The sequence below is a fragment of the Mycteria americana genome, chromosome 3 (assembly GCF_035582795.1).
Source record: "Mycteria americana isolate JAX WOST 10 ecotype Jacksonville Zoo and Gardens chromosome 3, USCA_MyAme_1.0, whole genome shotgun sequence".
Lineage (NCBI taxonomy): Eukaryota > Metazoa > Chordata > Aves > Ciconiiformes > Ciconiidae > Mycteria > Mycteria americana.
Window position 1 is genome coordinate 107,386,141 of NC_134367.1, and position 15,343 is coordinate 107,401,483.

Consider the following 15,343-nt stretch of genomic DNA (forward strand, 5'->3'; position numbering starts at 1 on the left):
ATTCAAACAATCATTTTGAAAACCAGCCACCTTTAGTTAATTCATTATAGAATATTATCATTTTGTGTTTCATCTAAAGTGCAGACCATTAATGTTTAATTTTTCTGGTTTGTTCCTAGCTTCGGAATACACTACGCTTCATGCTGGGAAACATGGCTGGCTTCAATCCAGAAACTGATTCCATCCCCGCTTCAGAGATGTACATAGTAGATCAATACATGCTGCATTTATTGCAAGATTATGGCAGCAAGGTAGGGGTAAATTGTATTTAGATGAATACATGTGTAATGTTTTTTATTGGTTATAACCTCTAGGGAAAATTCTTTAAGTCTGTGAGTAAAGACTATGTGTCAGGTAGGCAAATTATGACCACAAAGGTTTCTTTGATGCAACGTGCACTCCCTTAAGCCCGTTTCAACTTTTGAGAGGAAGGCTTTGTTTTTAACATTCTTAACTTGGTTTTGACATCGACCGGTTTTTCCCACTCCCCCCCCCCCCCCCCAAGGCCTCAAATTAGAAGTCATTAGAAATAGTTAGAATAGGATATATTAAAAAAAAAAAAAAAAAACCAAAACCAAAAAAAACTTCTAGAGCTTTGGAAATCTGCTTTAGTCCAAATTTAGTAATTTCTGTCACTCAGAACCGTTCTGCTGAATGAGAAAGTATGGGCATAATTTCTGGGGTTCCCCCCATCCTCTCCCCTCAAATTTGAATTGAAATTATTTCTTTGTCCTAATTGTTAATTGAATTAACATTTTTTTCCCCCTCCAACAACCTTTTAAAGAAAAGATTCTCCCAGACTGTGTGTCACTCATTACAGTTTCTGTAAGTTCAGGTTCATCAGGGGTTGTCACTGTATGCCATGTGATGAAAATTGATACACTGTTCTTATCTCTCTCTGCTCCCTCTCCCAGGTTACAGAAGCATACAAAGAATATGATTATAGCAAAGTTGTTCGATTATTGCAAGCATTCTGTTCCAGAAACTTGTCTAACTTTTATTTCAGCATAATCAAAGACAGGTATGTTCATTACTGCTGCCTTTAAATGGGAAAAAACAAGTTAATCAGTTTGAGATGGAGGTAATAGCATTCCAGGTGAATGTTGATCAAATACGGATACCTCGGAGAACATTTCACAGTTACGTATTGCGCTTTAGGGCACTAAAGCTCACAGGTGAAAGCTAGCTGCTTTCAGCTGAGTATGTTTGTCATCAGTGTGCTTCTGTATTCTGTCCACCAGGGGTACTGAATCATTTTAAAAGGTCATCAAGAGTACGTACGCATTTAAAACTAAGTAACGTTTTAAAGATAGATTCTTGGATCTGTGTTTCTACCTAGAAGTGTGTGCATCTGAATTTGGGAAGGCAGGGGGAAGGGCTTTGTAGCATTGATCTGGGCAACCTACCTGTTTCTTAGATCAGTGAAAGACATTAAAGAATCCTAAGGATGTGACTGGTATTGTCATAAATTTTGAAAGGGCTGTTTCATGGGGGAAGGAGGTAGGGGCTTATACTGATCAAGGGTTATACTGATCCTTAGTTTCTAGAATGCAAGTAAAGCGAGGGGAAAAAAAAAAAAAAAAAAGAAAAAAGCCCTAATGCTAAATTTTATAGATGAACCAGAACAAAGAGCTAACAGAGCTGCAGGCTCACCTCCCCGAGGAAAGATTCTCTCCTATAGAAATGAAGCAAATTAACATGCCATGTACAACGTCTCCTTTCCTATGACAAAATGTGGCTGCATATGCAAATGGTCCTGTACCTATACCACTGTGCTTGCCTGGGAAGGGCAATTAAGAAAAGCTTTCCTTAGAAAGGCAAGATAGGTCAGACTTCTTTACTTTCATTGGCAACCTGAAAGTATGGCTTTTGAGCAAGAACAGTAACATGAACCTACGAATAGTCCCCAGCTTTCATCTCTGTCTTGCAGGCTCTATTGTGAAGAAGAAAAAGATCCTAAGCGTCGTTCGTGTCAAACTGTGCTAGCAGAAGCTTTAGACATAGTAGTCCGATCCTTTGCACCAATTCTTCCTCACTTGGCAGAGGAGGTCTTCCAGCACCTCCCTTATAAGAAAGGTAGAGCAAATATAATTTCTAAGGAATTCTTGTAGTGCGCTGTTTAATTGCACAGTTAAAAGGAATGCAAATACAGAGATATGCCATTCTTTTTTATTCATTTAATGAACACTTGAATAGAAAGACACTGAATTAAAAATTCCATTGTTTGCTTTGCTTTCAAGGCTCAGAGGGTGTGTTTCGTACTGGCTGGATTAATGCAAGCTCAGCGTGGAAGAAGCCTGGCATTGAGGAAGCAATAGAAGGCGCATGTGCAATGAGAGACTCTTTCCTTGGGTCCATCTCTGGCAAGAATGCTTTGGAATATGAAGCTGTCATTGTAATTGAGCCTGGACTGCTGTTTGAATTAATGGAGGTAAAAGAGGCAACTAAGAATAGTGTTGTCTGTGCAAAAAATACTAATTTCTGTAAAAAATACTAACTCTTCTGCTTTGTACTTGCCAGAAAATCAGAGAGTAGTTGAGGTTGGAAGGGATTGCTGGAGATTGTATAGCCCAAGCCCCTTGCTCAGGCAGGGTCAGCTGAGCAGGGGGCTTGGGCTATACAGCTGACCCCTGAGCTACACTACTGGTGGCTGGCCTCGAGCTCCGGACTCCTTGAAAACGCCTATTCTAGTGCCACTGGCAGTGCTCTTCTGGAGCAGTCTGCTTTCTTGATGTGAGGGTCAAAGTCACTTGAAAGTTTCTTCAAGAGGAAACCTTGGACACTGCAGTTCAAGTCTGTACTCTTACTCCTGGCAGGGATAAGTAAATTAGACTTTTGGTTCAAATCCTCCACTCTGATTATGAACCACTACCTTAACACTTGTTTTAAAGAATGGAGCATCTTAGAGCTTGCAGTGGTAGACCTCAGTTTTGATGCTGGATTTAAATGTAATTTTATATGTGCATATATTTAGACACACAGAGGCACACATCTGTGTATAAACAAACTTGTGCTTTCTTCATGACAAGGCTATGACAGCTGCTGCAATCACATACACAGTAATTCTACTTTTGCTTTAACATTTTCTAGGAGGAGGATGCTGAGGAACAAAAACAGGTTGCAAGTCTGACAGTTAACTCTCTTCTCTAGGCACTGCAGGCTGAAGAAACTTCTAGTGTTTCACAGCTGAATGAAATAATGATGGCTTCCCAGACAACCCTGCTGAGTGAGCTACCTAAAGAAACACCTGCAGATGCAAACATCATCGAAGGGACCTTTCTGATTAACTTGGAAGGTAAGAGAACTATTCCAGACAGGCTGGTTCTTTTCTGCACTACAACGTACTTTGTTGTTCACTTCAAATGCAGAGTATGCCAACTACACCTACAGGATCTCAGTAATAATGCTTTCTTCAACAGGCGGTGATATCCGTGAAGAATCTTCATATAAAGTTATAGCCCTACCCATTGCCAAAGCAAAATGCCCTCGCTGCAGGAGATACACTTCCGATTCCTCAAGCACTCCCTGCCCACGGTGCCTGAAAGTCATTGCTGGAAAAGGGAGCACGTGAAGATGAGATGCCTGTGCACAAGCAGCTGCTCCAAAGTCATGAGTACTGAAGTATACAAAAGTGGTGGCTAACCAGAAGGTCTGTGTACCAAAGCCTGTAGAACCAGATGCTTAAGCCCCAGCCTGAGCAGAACTATCATGTGGTTTGGGGGGAACCTTATGTATATACCTAATTGTGTATATCACTTTTCAGCTTAATAAAAAGGGTGGTTCAAAATAACACTAACTTACTTGTTTTTAGCAACTTGTGTTCTTTTAAACTTCACTTCCATTTAAGTGAAAGAGCTATTGTTTAATTTTTATACTGTCAGTAGGTAGTTCTGCGGAACCCCAGAGAACGCTACACTGCAGTGTCTACTCCTCTTGTGGAAAACAGAAAAGAAGAAAAGGTGGTGACCACCATTTCCTAAAAAGAAGGGAAAGACACAATGAAACCTCAAATTTTATTTAATCAATTTACACAAATCCACAGCAAATTAGACACAAAATAGCACTATATACAGAGTATTACTTACAATACATTACAGATTTGATTGGTGTAAGTGTATCAGCTCTGACATGATACTCAGTTACAGTAAAATCCTTTACACAGTTGCATTACATTCCTGTATCCTGGTACAGCTAAGAAACATTTTTGGTTCTCCTCAGGTTCCACAATGACCACTTCTCTGGCATACTCATTTCTGCAGAAGTCTGAAGTGCTGTCAGGCAGGGTGGTAAAGCTACCTGTACAGTCTTGCTGCCTTCCATTTTTCCCCTACAGCTGTCTCAACCTCAGTTATGGAAGTCAGTGTAGAAGTAACTAAAACATAGACCAGGCCTAGCCACTTATTCTTACTAGAATTCTTATTATTCTTTACGCTGTCTGATCTTGTATCACTGTAGGAAGCCAAACATTCCATATCAAGACGTTTCAAGAAGTTTCATCAGCTACATTAAAGTGCAGTGATTAGGAACTGGGGATGCTGAACAGGTGAAGGAGGCTGTGCAGAACAAGTTGCCTACATAACCTTTTTTTCAGGGGGAGTCTAACCCTTAGACGACAGCAGCACGTACTTCAGAAAGATAAGACCAAATTCTGTCTCCAGCAAGGCAGAATACGATGAATGTTTCTTACATATAATGCAAGAGGAGCAGGTTACAAAACAGAGCTAGTAATTTCAGTTGACTTCAAGACAAAAACAGTTTACACCAATTTTGTTTTTCTCTCCTGGCTTCCTTTAGGTAGAAAGTAAACAGTACTAACTGATGCAAGATAATCATGTTTAATACCACTCCAATAGTGAAGATACTCACTATATGATTCCCTGTAGGTACTGTAAATAAAAGTGGTTTTTTTAAGGCTAGAGTACTCAGTACTATAGATCTTCAGTGAAGTTGGGTCAACTACTTAAGCAGTTTTTGACTACAAGTTAACGTGCAGAGAGTTATAGCATACTACATCTTCTACAGTGATAAGATGGCGGAACAATCTTGCAGTAAGACATTCCTTGACCTACTTAAACTCAGCAGAGCTTAGTAATAAAGGAGAGGGATGTAAATCCAGTTTTAGCTGAAGCCCAGCACCCTAGAGACAATATGGGGAGATCTGGACTAAAAGATAGGTCCATAGTTGTGCCTGGAGAGTTGGATTCTCCTTCCCAAGCTGTTTCTAATGTGGGCTGTTCTCACTTTGCATAAGGCCCCAGCACGTTTCATCCTGTGTCTAGTGCAGTCGTCACTGTCACGCATAATGCAGTTACAAGGCATGAGCCCAACACCAGCTCTAGCTTCTGACAAAGCAGTACTGGCTTTACACAGTAACTTCAGAGACTGAAATTTTTCTCGGGTGTAATTCTACAGCTTGTTTTGAAAAACAAATCATACATGGAACATTGAAACTGCAGCAGTTACTGCCAGCATGAAATACAGAATTTCACAAGATGTGATTTTGTAAATCGACTAAAACTGCTGTCAAAGATACCCGATTTAGACTACTGCAAAAAGCACTCAAGTCAGAAATAAATAACAAAGCAGTTCAGGTACTGACAAGTGTACTAGAAACTAAACATCTTTGTACTAGTGCAGAATTTAAAATATACTCCAATTTAAAATTCCCGTCTGAAATTCTGGGATGGGGAGCATTGTTCTTTTCATCGTTTAACAAGAGCCACACAAAAGTTTCTTTCTGTAAAGTTAGCCTCATTGTGTAAAATCATGCATTATACCACTGTATAGCAGAACTGTGCTAACCACGAATGTCATGATGAGATGGCTTCTACAGCCTCCGTCAGGTTCAAGGCAAGGCTATACTGCCCGTGGTTCTCCGGTAAGTGCTCTATGACTTTGTTAACTAGTTTAGCTGTTGTTGCAATTGGCACTTCCACGTTTTGAAGTTCCTGGGGGTCCTATATAAAAGAATAAACGCAGCATTAGAGTAATTTTACAGATGATCATCTGCATATAAGCCCTCCTGAACTTGTATAAAACAGATTCCTAAGGTTTAACTCAATTAAGCTGATGCTTTGACCCATGAAACTGCTTTACCCTTCATGAAACAGAACTAGCACCAGGAAAAATGAGAACAAATTCTTCTTTCCATTAGTAAGAAAGGGCCATTCAGATGTAATCTCTGTCTTGGTGAACAGAAGCTTCTGCAAATCAACCAGTTTTCCTAAATCGAGCTTAACTTACCATAGCTTTGAGCCAAGTACATAGTGTTGGAGGAAGCCTGACGAGGAGTTCCATACCTTCCTTTGTCTGCATATGAAGTAAAGCGAAGGCCAGTCTCTGTCCAGCCAGTATCAGCAGCTGCGACGCAAGCACTTCTTTGTCAGTCACCTGAAGAAAGGCCTGAAAATAGAAAAATATAAGGAGCTAGAAACCATTTCGGCGTGACACAGCGCACTTATCTGGAGGCTTGAAAAGCTGTATCAAAAGAAGCTTCTCAATACTAAAAGGACAAATAGTTCTGAGTTTCTTGTGTTACCTGTTACTGTAATAAAGCACCTTACTAAATCCTTCAGAACAGCAGGAGAGTGAGCAAAGGCAGAGAATTACTCTGTACTTTACACAGTGATTAGCATGAGCACGAGATCTTGTTTTACAGTTCGGCAACGTATTCCTAACTTCCATATAATCTCTGGTTTGCTTTTCCCCTCAAGAAAGGGATGGATTTTCTTGTCCAAGGACTGGTAAACTTTTCCTAAAAGAAGAAATTACAGGCAAAAAAGCAGATTTCCTGAAACTATCAAATACAGTAAAATAAAAAAGGCTGTACTGGTTCAGACTAGTAGTGTAACTCCCTCTCATGTTTCCACTAGTTGCTATACACAGATTCTTGTCGGGAAGAAGGAAAAATGAGAGTAATTATTGGTGTTGAAAAAGTACTTTTCCTGAAAAAGTACTCTGACCTTTTCAGCCTGGGGATTTTTTGAGCCTGATAATACTTGCCTAACCCTTCCAGGCATCTTAAGTAAGTGAAAAAGTAATTTTAGCAGAATATCTGACATAATGCTGTATTAATTTAAAATCATTAAGAGCTGTTATTACCTCTTCACCAAGATGATCCATCCCATAACTATACAGTTCACAGACATAATGCCTTTTGACCACATCCTCAGAGATTTGAAGATACTGAGCCAAGTCTGCAGCCAAAGTTGGCCAATTCTTCCCCTTTTCAAAAGGAAACAATTCCTCTTCTGAGACTTCTTTGGCCTTTTGTGATGAACATAGTGTTTGAACCGCTGCACTCACAACTTTGACCAAGAACTTGGAAGCAAAAATTGCAGGTTAGTTCAGTATTATTTGAAATTTCAGAAGTTTAAGAACTTTCAGTACAAAACTTACACCTACCTGTTGTCGTATGGATAACACATTTGGATCCATATCCCCACTAGGTAGCAGCTGAATTGAAGTAAGGTCTTTGAAAAATGCATTTTTGCCCTAAAATTGAGAACCAAAGACAGGCCTCAGAGATACAGGGGAATACAAGTAATCCATTTTGATCCAATACTAAGAAGCCTACTTATTTTTTACGTTTAATTTGTACTGCATCTTCTATTTCTCTATGGGGACAAAATTAATATTGCAAATTAAAGCCACAGAACAGAACAAAACAAACTTTTATTCCTGCAATCATAACATGTCAAGGATTTGCTTTCAAACATAAAACTACCTGCCTACTAAATTAGGTTTCTGATATACTACCAGCTGGAGCTGAAATTTGGGTATATTTCCTGGTCCCTGGCTTATCGTTCTAGACCAACATACCAAGCATAATATGTAGGAAGAAATGCGAACTGGCTGATACAAAAATACATTTTATCTACTACCTCTTGATATAGTTGACACTGCTTAATGTTAAGGTCTCTTGAAATACAGATTAATCAAATTTCAGGTAAACCCCTGAATCATGGCACATGGTAGCCCTTGTTTCAGCCCAGCATGCTCCAGCAGTGACATACTCAATGCCAAGCATCTCTGGCAGTCCTGCTCTATACTAACGCAGGGAGTAGTGAAACTGGTACAAAAAAATGCCTGTGTTAAAAGACAGGTCTAGGTAGTGACTTGCCTTGTCAGAAATAAGGTAATAAATGGTCTTTGAAACTTTTAAACACTTTTTCTGTCATCAGCCAAATTCTCTACAGACCCGTTAGAAATGCTCTCATAAAGCTCACAGAACAAATGGGAATCTTGCATGAGTGAAGGCAAAAAGGCAGTGGCTGAGAATAATAGTTGTATGTGAAAGAAAGGAGGCACAGGAACAGGATTTAATTTTACTCTTGAGATGTAATATGCATTCTTAAATGACAAAAGGTAGTATAATGCTTTCTGTTAACAGGTAAGCCAAAAAAAAAAAAAAAAAGGCGTAAAACCAATGAAATTTGATCTATGGCAATGCCAAAACCAGACCCAACTGCTTCATCAGAGCTTGCACACAGAGAAGAACCCATGGCAAAAGGAGAGTAATATTCTGCATTTATAAAATTCCAGTAAATCATTAAGAAGAAATCTGCTGTGCAGTATTACAGGACTAAATAATTTTCTCCCCAGCAGGAATTAAATGACAGTCTACACCAGTACTTTGTGTTTAAATTTTTTTAGAATTGTAGTGTAGTAGAGCTAGAATGAAGAAAGCTCAATGCGTGGTACCTGCTTTGTATCAGGGTCAAGCTCTGAATGGAGATATACTGCATTTTAAATGCAGTGACTTTTTTTTTTTTTAGTGGTTTATATGCATTAAATGACAAGCTGTTTATTCTCTTCGAGATTCTCAGTATTCTGGAATAATCATCAGCAATAATGGATACAACAGTGACACTAACATAACATTTCTGACCTTAAATATTTATGTTTTCTCTGATCTGGCACTTCTCAAAGCAACTAGAAAAACTTGTCATCCAGTGTTCTTACCATGCAGTATTTTCAGGCCAGCTAATTATTAAGGAGCTGATTTTCATGCATCTGAGGTCACTACAAATCTTTTATTCATAAGAAAAAGCACCAAGTTTGGGTCTCAGCTTGAATTCTGTTGACAACTTCATCAATGCACCACAGTGGACTAAATGTCTTCCATAAAACTATGCACAAACTGCTTAAAGAGTGAAAGCTAGCATATATCATAGATACCAAGAGGAAGGATAGCAATATTAAGATGTACGCACATAAGCTTTCAAAAGACATACCTTGCTATCAAACAGCGAAAGAGGCTTCACGCTCTTCAGAGAAAACCTCATGATGGCGTACAAGATAGTACATAACACAAACTGGTGTTCAACAAGTGGGTAGTGAATGCGTTTCTGCTCAAGGGCTAGTTCCACTATTGATACTGGTCCTTCTACCGACACCCAAGCATCTTCAGTATCTAAGACAGGAGCCTGCATTTCGTCGCTACTAACGTCAGCCTGCCAGAGCAACACAGAAAAGTAGTCACGCACAAGATGTCATCTATATTGGCCTTCTATGCAAAAGACATGGCTTTAATTGCAAGTTCTCTGCAGTGAAATTAAAAAGAAAATTTCATATTTTCTAGAAGTTCATTAATATTTGTCTGAACTGAATGGTACATAAATTGGTATAACCATATTCTTTAAAATTAAATTTGAATCAATTACTTCCTTACTTTCTACAGGAAAAATAAAAATTTACCTCTAGCAATGTTTGCAGAAGATCTGAACAGCAGCCAAGAAAAGCTGTCATTGCTGTGTCACCCATACCTACATCCTGTTAACAAACAGTATGATTTAAAGTGTTTCAGCTGGACCTGAAACTGGTATTTATTAGCTCTGTATGTTTGAGAAGACAGTTGTTGACATAAAACACATTGTTAAGCTCAGTTTATTAACCTATTATATTTAAAGGTAAACAAATATTCACTGAAGTACAACAAAGAATTAGAAATAGCAGGGGGGAAAAAAAGGAATAAAGCTAAATGTAGCCATTTACAATACTGTATCTCTAAAGAAGACTGAATTCCTCAAGTAATCACATCTAGTAAATTTCATTTTCTGAGCATATCAGTTGTCTTCCAAGAAAGTTTTAAACTAATGAAATTACGCATGAAAAATAACAGTGATTTGTCATGTTATAGTCTCAAGTCTACCTTCTATAATATTCAAAGTTATACTACCGTTCTAATTTGCTTTGTCATATAAAGATTAATTTACATTTCTTAAAATTCATAACATTTTCTCTAGGGCTGCATTTTGAATTTTTCTGAAACTTTCAAAAATAAGACATAAACTAGTATTAAAATTAAGGCATTTTTATTTATTTCTTCTCATTTAGACAAAAGGTAGTATTACTTGCCCTTCTGCATAATCTGTCCTTTGGAGCTTTTCCAACCTGTTTTAAAAAAAATACTTCAGCACAATTAAAGAATTTTCATCATAAAGTATCTGTTACTCCACGTTTTAAACAATTATTACTATTTTCCTAATCTAAAATGACAAAACAGTTCATTACAGCTACATAATGCAACACATTGCATAGGCTGCTTTCAACAAAAGATTTGATACAGATCATACAACTCGGAAGTGAACATCACTGATACCCATATTTAGTTCATCCTTCTTAAAGTCTAGGATTAGAAATACGGCCCCGAGGTCCTCATTCAAATCTCAAAGGCAGCTAAAAAATTCCCAGTGATTTCTATAATACAGAACTAGAGCTATAATACCAGGGGTGATATTAGAAAGAAACACCAGGGAACAAGGGAAGAGGAAAGGAAGAGTGAATGCCCCAGCATATTCATTGAGATGGAGAAGGTCTAATAAGAAATGTATTACATGGTTTCCAGGCTTTGCCTATCGGAATTCTTCAGAAGAGACACCTCAATCATATCCTGTTTAGGAATGCTACTATGAGGTCCAGCTTCTACAGGTTGAATCACATGCTGCACATGATGTGCACAAACACATCAGGGGAAGTTCTCTCCTCCATAGCACAAAAAAATAAAAGTAATGATTACAACATCATGGCAGAGTCTAAACAACAGCTGAAGTGAGATTCCAGGGTCCTGAATTATGGGATTATTTAAACTCGCATTCAAGTGATCCATGACACTGTTTCAAAGTCTGAGTTCAAGACAACTTTCAGCTGTCAATTTTGGGACTGATTAAGTGCCAATAAATTTGGAAACTATTTTTCTGGAAGTTGGTGGAGATCAGTTGTGCTCCTACTTCTGTAACACAAACCCTAAGGACTAATTCCCAACTTTCAAACATACATAAATAACTATTAAAAGTTAGCAACATTTTTATTACATGATATTTGTTTGAGGTAACAAATGTGTGCAAAACCAGTTAGTTAATAAAAACCTTTATCTCTTCTCCTGTGGGTGTTAATCTAGGCAGAAGTAATGGTGGTGGATTTACATAAAGGCATGCAGAAAAACTGGAAAAAGAGTTTTTGCAGAAGAAACACCTACTACAACTGTATACAACTGAGCCTATTTGCTGAAAGGAATGAGGAAGATGATATTCTCCAATTCTTACAGAGCTAAACAAAAAGCAAAAGCAGAAAATAAGAGGAGCAAAGGAGAAGGAAAAAAAGATGACGACAACAAATTTTTGTGGGTTTTTTAGTTTGTTTTTTGTTTTTTGTTTTTTTTTTTTTGTTTTGGTTTTTTTTTTGTTTTTTTTTTTTTTTTTTTTTTTAAGTCACCATCAACACTTCTCTCTCTGCATCTGGACTTTTATGCTGAAAAACACTTAGCTGCTGCTCTACATCAAGCAAACCAATAGGCAGATTCCCCTTACACAATTTAAACAGATCTATCACTCACTGGCAGTACTCTTCCTAAACTGTCTTCCAGTCCTAAACAGAATTGTCTTCCAGTAAACAGATCCACTGCATATCCACAAGCATGAAAAAAACTGAAGTTTAGCAGGGACAAAAGACTGCTAAAACTCACAGCCAACAAGCTGCATACTAGAACAGAAGCTGATTTACAGTGGTAGCCATAGTTAAAAATGCTCAACAACGTCCACAAAATGTTCTGCATTTTGCAGAATAAGACCTCATACATGCAAAACTTGGACCACAACATTAGGAAAAGCTGCTGCTTGTGGGAACCATGAAAGTTTCAAGGCAGTAACTTACCAGGAAACAGGCACAGAGAAAATACTTTAAGTTGTTTATTGTTTTCTAACTTAAAATTTTATATACGCACACGTATGTTGTTTCAAACAGTTTCACAAATAGTTTTTATTTAGCAATCACAAGCTAACACTGCGCATAAGTCTTCAGGACACATCAGCCAGTGCTGATCAGCTATTGTTTAAAGCTGCCTATAGCTGATCATTCCACGGATTTGGTGTTTTAAAATATGCATTACTCCATCAATTCCAAAAGTTAGCTACATAATAAACCAAATAAGCAGGGTTTTTTTGATGCTTAAACCAAAGATATTCCAAACTTACTTTAAAAAAAAAAAAAAAAAAAAAAAAAACAAAAAAAAAACAAAACAATGGTTTAAAAATACTAGTTTCACTTCTCAGTTAATAATAAAAATTCAGCCTCAGAAATACTGTCACAGTACTGCACTCACCTTGTCCATTAGATACGTAGCAGAAGAAAGCCTTTTTACTATGAATGTATTCCACATCATCAGAGCGATACCTAGAGCAATTGCAAACTTGTAAACTCCAAGTGAATAGAAAAGAGATCTTACAAGTATGGAGTGAAAAGCCATGGGCCAAAGTTCCTTTGGGGGGGGTGCGTGTGTGTATAAAAAAAGATGGTGAATGAAACACGAAGGAATTGTGAGTTATCCTCACTGCTTTATAGTTGGGCTTTAGATTTCAGATTTTTCAGGAGGAGATTACCTTGGAGATCAAATACAGTCAGAAGTGCAATGAATCATTCGTTAAAAGTACTATATTATGCAAACTATTTTAAACATTGCAGGTACACAGAAACTTTGGTGGTAAGCATGAAGGTTTAAGACTAGTGCTTTAGGCAGAGTGCACCTTATTTGCATACATAAATAGTCTACAAAAAAGACAACTGTCATCACATTCACTAAAACAGAGTATCAAGAAATGCATGAAATGCATGAAAAGTAATTGACTGCAAGAAGCATATGTCACTATTTAAATACAAATAAAAAAATAGCTTCAGAGCAATTTTATTTTAAAATGTTTTTAGTTAAACACATTAACTGTATCTAACCAACTTATTTTCATGGTTCTGATGGAAACTCAGTTTCAACATGAAAAACAAAAGCTTGAATGTCAGCAGAAAGTTTTGGGGTTTTTGGTTGGTTGGTTTTTGGTTTTTTGGTTTTTTTTTTTTTAGACAAAATGGCCATCACTACTACAAACTGCATACATTTATACTAGTCGACAAACAGTCATTTATTCTGTTGTTTTACAATTTCAAAGATCATTTTTAATAATAGCTTCATACTTACCATGCTGAACATGAGCATTAATGATGCATCTTAGATGATCTATAGACCTAATGAGAAAACATGCTTCCTTATGTAAAACAAAAAGGTAAAAGAACAAGTTATTACATTATTCAAAACTTGTTTTAAATGTAAACTATTGATTCTTAAAGGGCCCAGGTAGATCATTTTGAAGCTACTATTTTTTGACAGTTATAAAACCTGTAAGTTATTCTGGTATTGCAATCTTCTCTGCTACTACCTGACAAACATACATGCACATGGCAAAGTATGTTTCAGTAATCACAAAACACATTGTGATTTCAGCACTATTTTCCGGGCTTTATTTTAGTATACATACTGCTAACGTACTCTGCTGAAAGGTACCTCCACTGACTACAGTCATTTTTCAAATACAAAATCCATTTGTGCTAGAAAGATTAATTTTTAGTCCATTTCATTATGATGGAGTAAGCTTTTAACAATCTCAAAGGAACCTTGTGTTCTATAGCAAGGTGTTATGTTGCACAGATCTAAGAAGTGCTAATTTCAATTTTAGTATCATCTGAACTTAGGACAACATTTTCGAATACTAGAGAAACTATAGGAGAGCAGTGGAAAAAAGGAATTTATTTTTTTTTTTCTCTTTCTCCCCTGACAATTCCCAGCAGTAGCCAGGGAATCTAAGAATATTCAAGAAATCTCTCTTTCCTCTTTAAATGGAATGGATTCTAGTCTAACAAAATTCTGTGATCTGTTTTAGCATATCTAGAACAGAGGAAAGGTTCATCACTGTTTTGCAGTACTTAAACTGTTTTGTACTTGCACAAAATACAATCAAAACCCTTCTTCATGCTGCTTATTTGAATCCAGTTTCCACACTTCCAGTGTTGAGAATCTGATAGCTTAGAAACATACAGTCCTCTCTTTGTGAAGTGCCATTCAGCCTCAGGACCTGCATTCATTTTCTCAATTCAACTTGTTCTTGCCCTTATCACAGAAAAATTGTAACTAGTATGCTTTCAAAGTCAGTCTTCTCAACAAAAGTTTTTATGAACTATTACAAACTTGTGAAACTGCTTCTATTGAGTCGGTCTTAACCATTACTCCCCATAAATGAAATGCTTTTACCTCTGGGTCCTTATTCCACTGTACTACATATTCCCAACAGCAATGTGCATGGAGTACATCCACTTCAAGACTGCATGGAAATTGCTGATATGCTAGTTGCAGCAGCTCTAGAAAAAGAAAATCTGAAGTTACAAGACAGACCTCTTCCCACTATGATTTCTGCTACTTCACAACAGTAGCAACTAAAACATCTCTGCAGACATTTAGAATTCGAAAAATTCATGTTATTTTCTTACCTAGGATTGTTTCCAAGCCTGCATCTGCTTCTGGTTCCTCAAGAAAGATATTAGTATGCATTTCTACAGACTCTTCAGTACTATCAGTATTGGTTTTGTGTTGGGCCAAATTCAGTACAAGAGGACTTAAGCCTTGCTTAAAAACCCACTTTGCTACAGTATCAGCAATACCTCCTAGGACATTTACAAAACAAAAACAAAAACAAAAACACATTTATGACGTATAGTCAATAGTCAATGTATTCCAGAAGATTTATGGTTCAGAATTAAAGAACAAGAGAAGAGACAGGAGTTTTAACTAATACCGTTAATTATGTAAGGATAACTTTGCCAATTAGAAAACTTCCTAATCAACTGATTAGAGATTTACAATGCAGTCTTTACAGTAATACTCTTTTACAATTTTAAAACACTATTCTACATGGTTTGCATTGGTTTTTAAATTAAGAAAAGTAACCAGCAGAACAATTTCCAGTGCAGTGTATAACATAAATTAAGGTAAGGATGACTCAGAAGTCTATTAGAAAGACAATCG

At 37.2% G+C, this 15,343-nt stretch overlaps 2 protein-coding genes across 3 annotated transcripts in view; one reads left to right on the top strand and one right to left on the bottom strand.

Annotated features, from left to right (window-relative positions):
• Window positions 1–3,800, top strand: part of IARS2 (isoleucyl-tRNA synthetase 2, mitochondrial) — a 29,301-nt gene extending 25,501 nt beyond the window's left edge. The window contains exons 18-23 of the mRNA XM_075496453.1: window positions 120–251; window positions 915–1,021; window positions 1,931–2,076; window positions 2,241–2,431; window positions 3,151–3,295; window positions 3,420–3,800. Of these exons, the coding sequence (XP_075352568.1) occupies window positions 120–251; window positions 915–1,021; window positions 1,931–2,076; window positions 2,241–2,431; window positions 3,151–3,295; window positions 3,420–3,571 (873 nt within the window). The 3' untranslated portion in view covers window positions 3,572–3,800. The remainder of the gene's footprint in view (window positions 1–119; window positions 252–914; window positions 1,022–1,930; window positions 2,077–2,240; window positions 2,432–3,150; window positions 3,296–3,419) is intronic.
• A 199-nt stretch (window positions 3,801–3,999) lies between these two features.
• RAB3GAP2 (RAB3 GTPase activating non-catalytic protein subunit 2) overlaps window positions 4,000–15,343 on the bottom strand; it is a 48,624-nt gene continuing 37,280 nt past the window's right edge. For both annotated transcript variants that reach the window (XM_075496456.1, XM_075496455.1), the window contains exons 25-35: window positions 14,809–14,982; window positions 14,573–14,679; window positions 13,466–13,532; window positions 12,602–12,672; window positions 10,360–10,395; window positions 9,700–9,774; window positions 9,237–9,455; window positions 7,405–7,494; window positions 7,102–7,320; window positions 6,244–6,402; window positions 4,000–5,957 (exon numbers count right to left, since the gene is read on the bottom strand). In XM_075496456.1, the coding sequence (XP_075352571.1) occupies window positions 5,811–5,957; window positions 6,244–6,402; window positions 7,102–7,320; window positions 7,405–7,494; window positions 9,237–9,455; window positions 9,700–9,774; window positions 10,360–10,395; window positions 12,602–12,672; window positions 13,466–13,532; window positions 14,573–14,679; window positions 14,809–14,982 (1,364 nt within the window). In that variant the 3' untranslated portion in view covers window positions 4,000–5,810. The remainder of the gene's footprint in view (window positions 5,958–6,243; window positions 6,403–7,101; window positions 7,321–7,404; window positions 7,495–9,236; window positions 9,456–9,699; window positions 9,775–10,359; window positions 10,396–12,601; window positions 12,673–13,465; window positions 13,533–14,572; window positions 14,680–14,808; window positions 14,983–15,343) is intronic.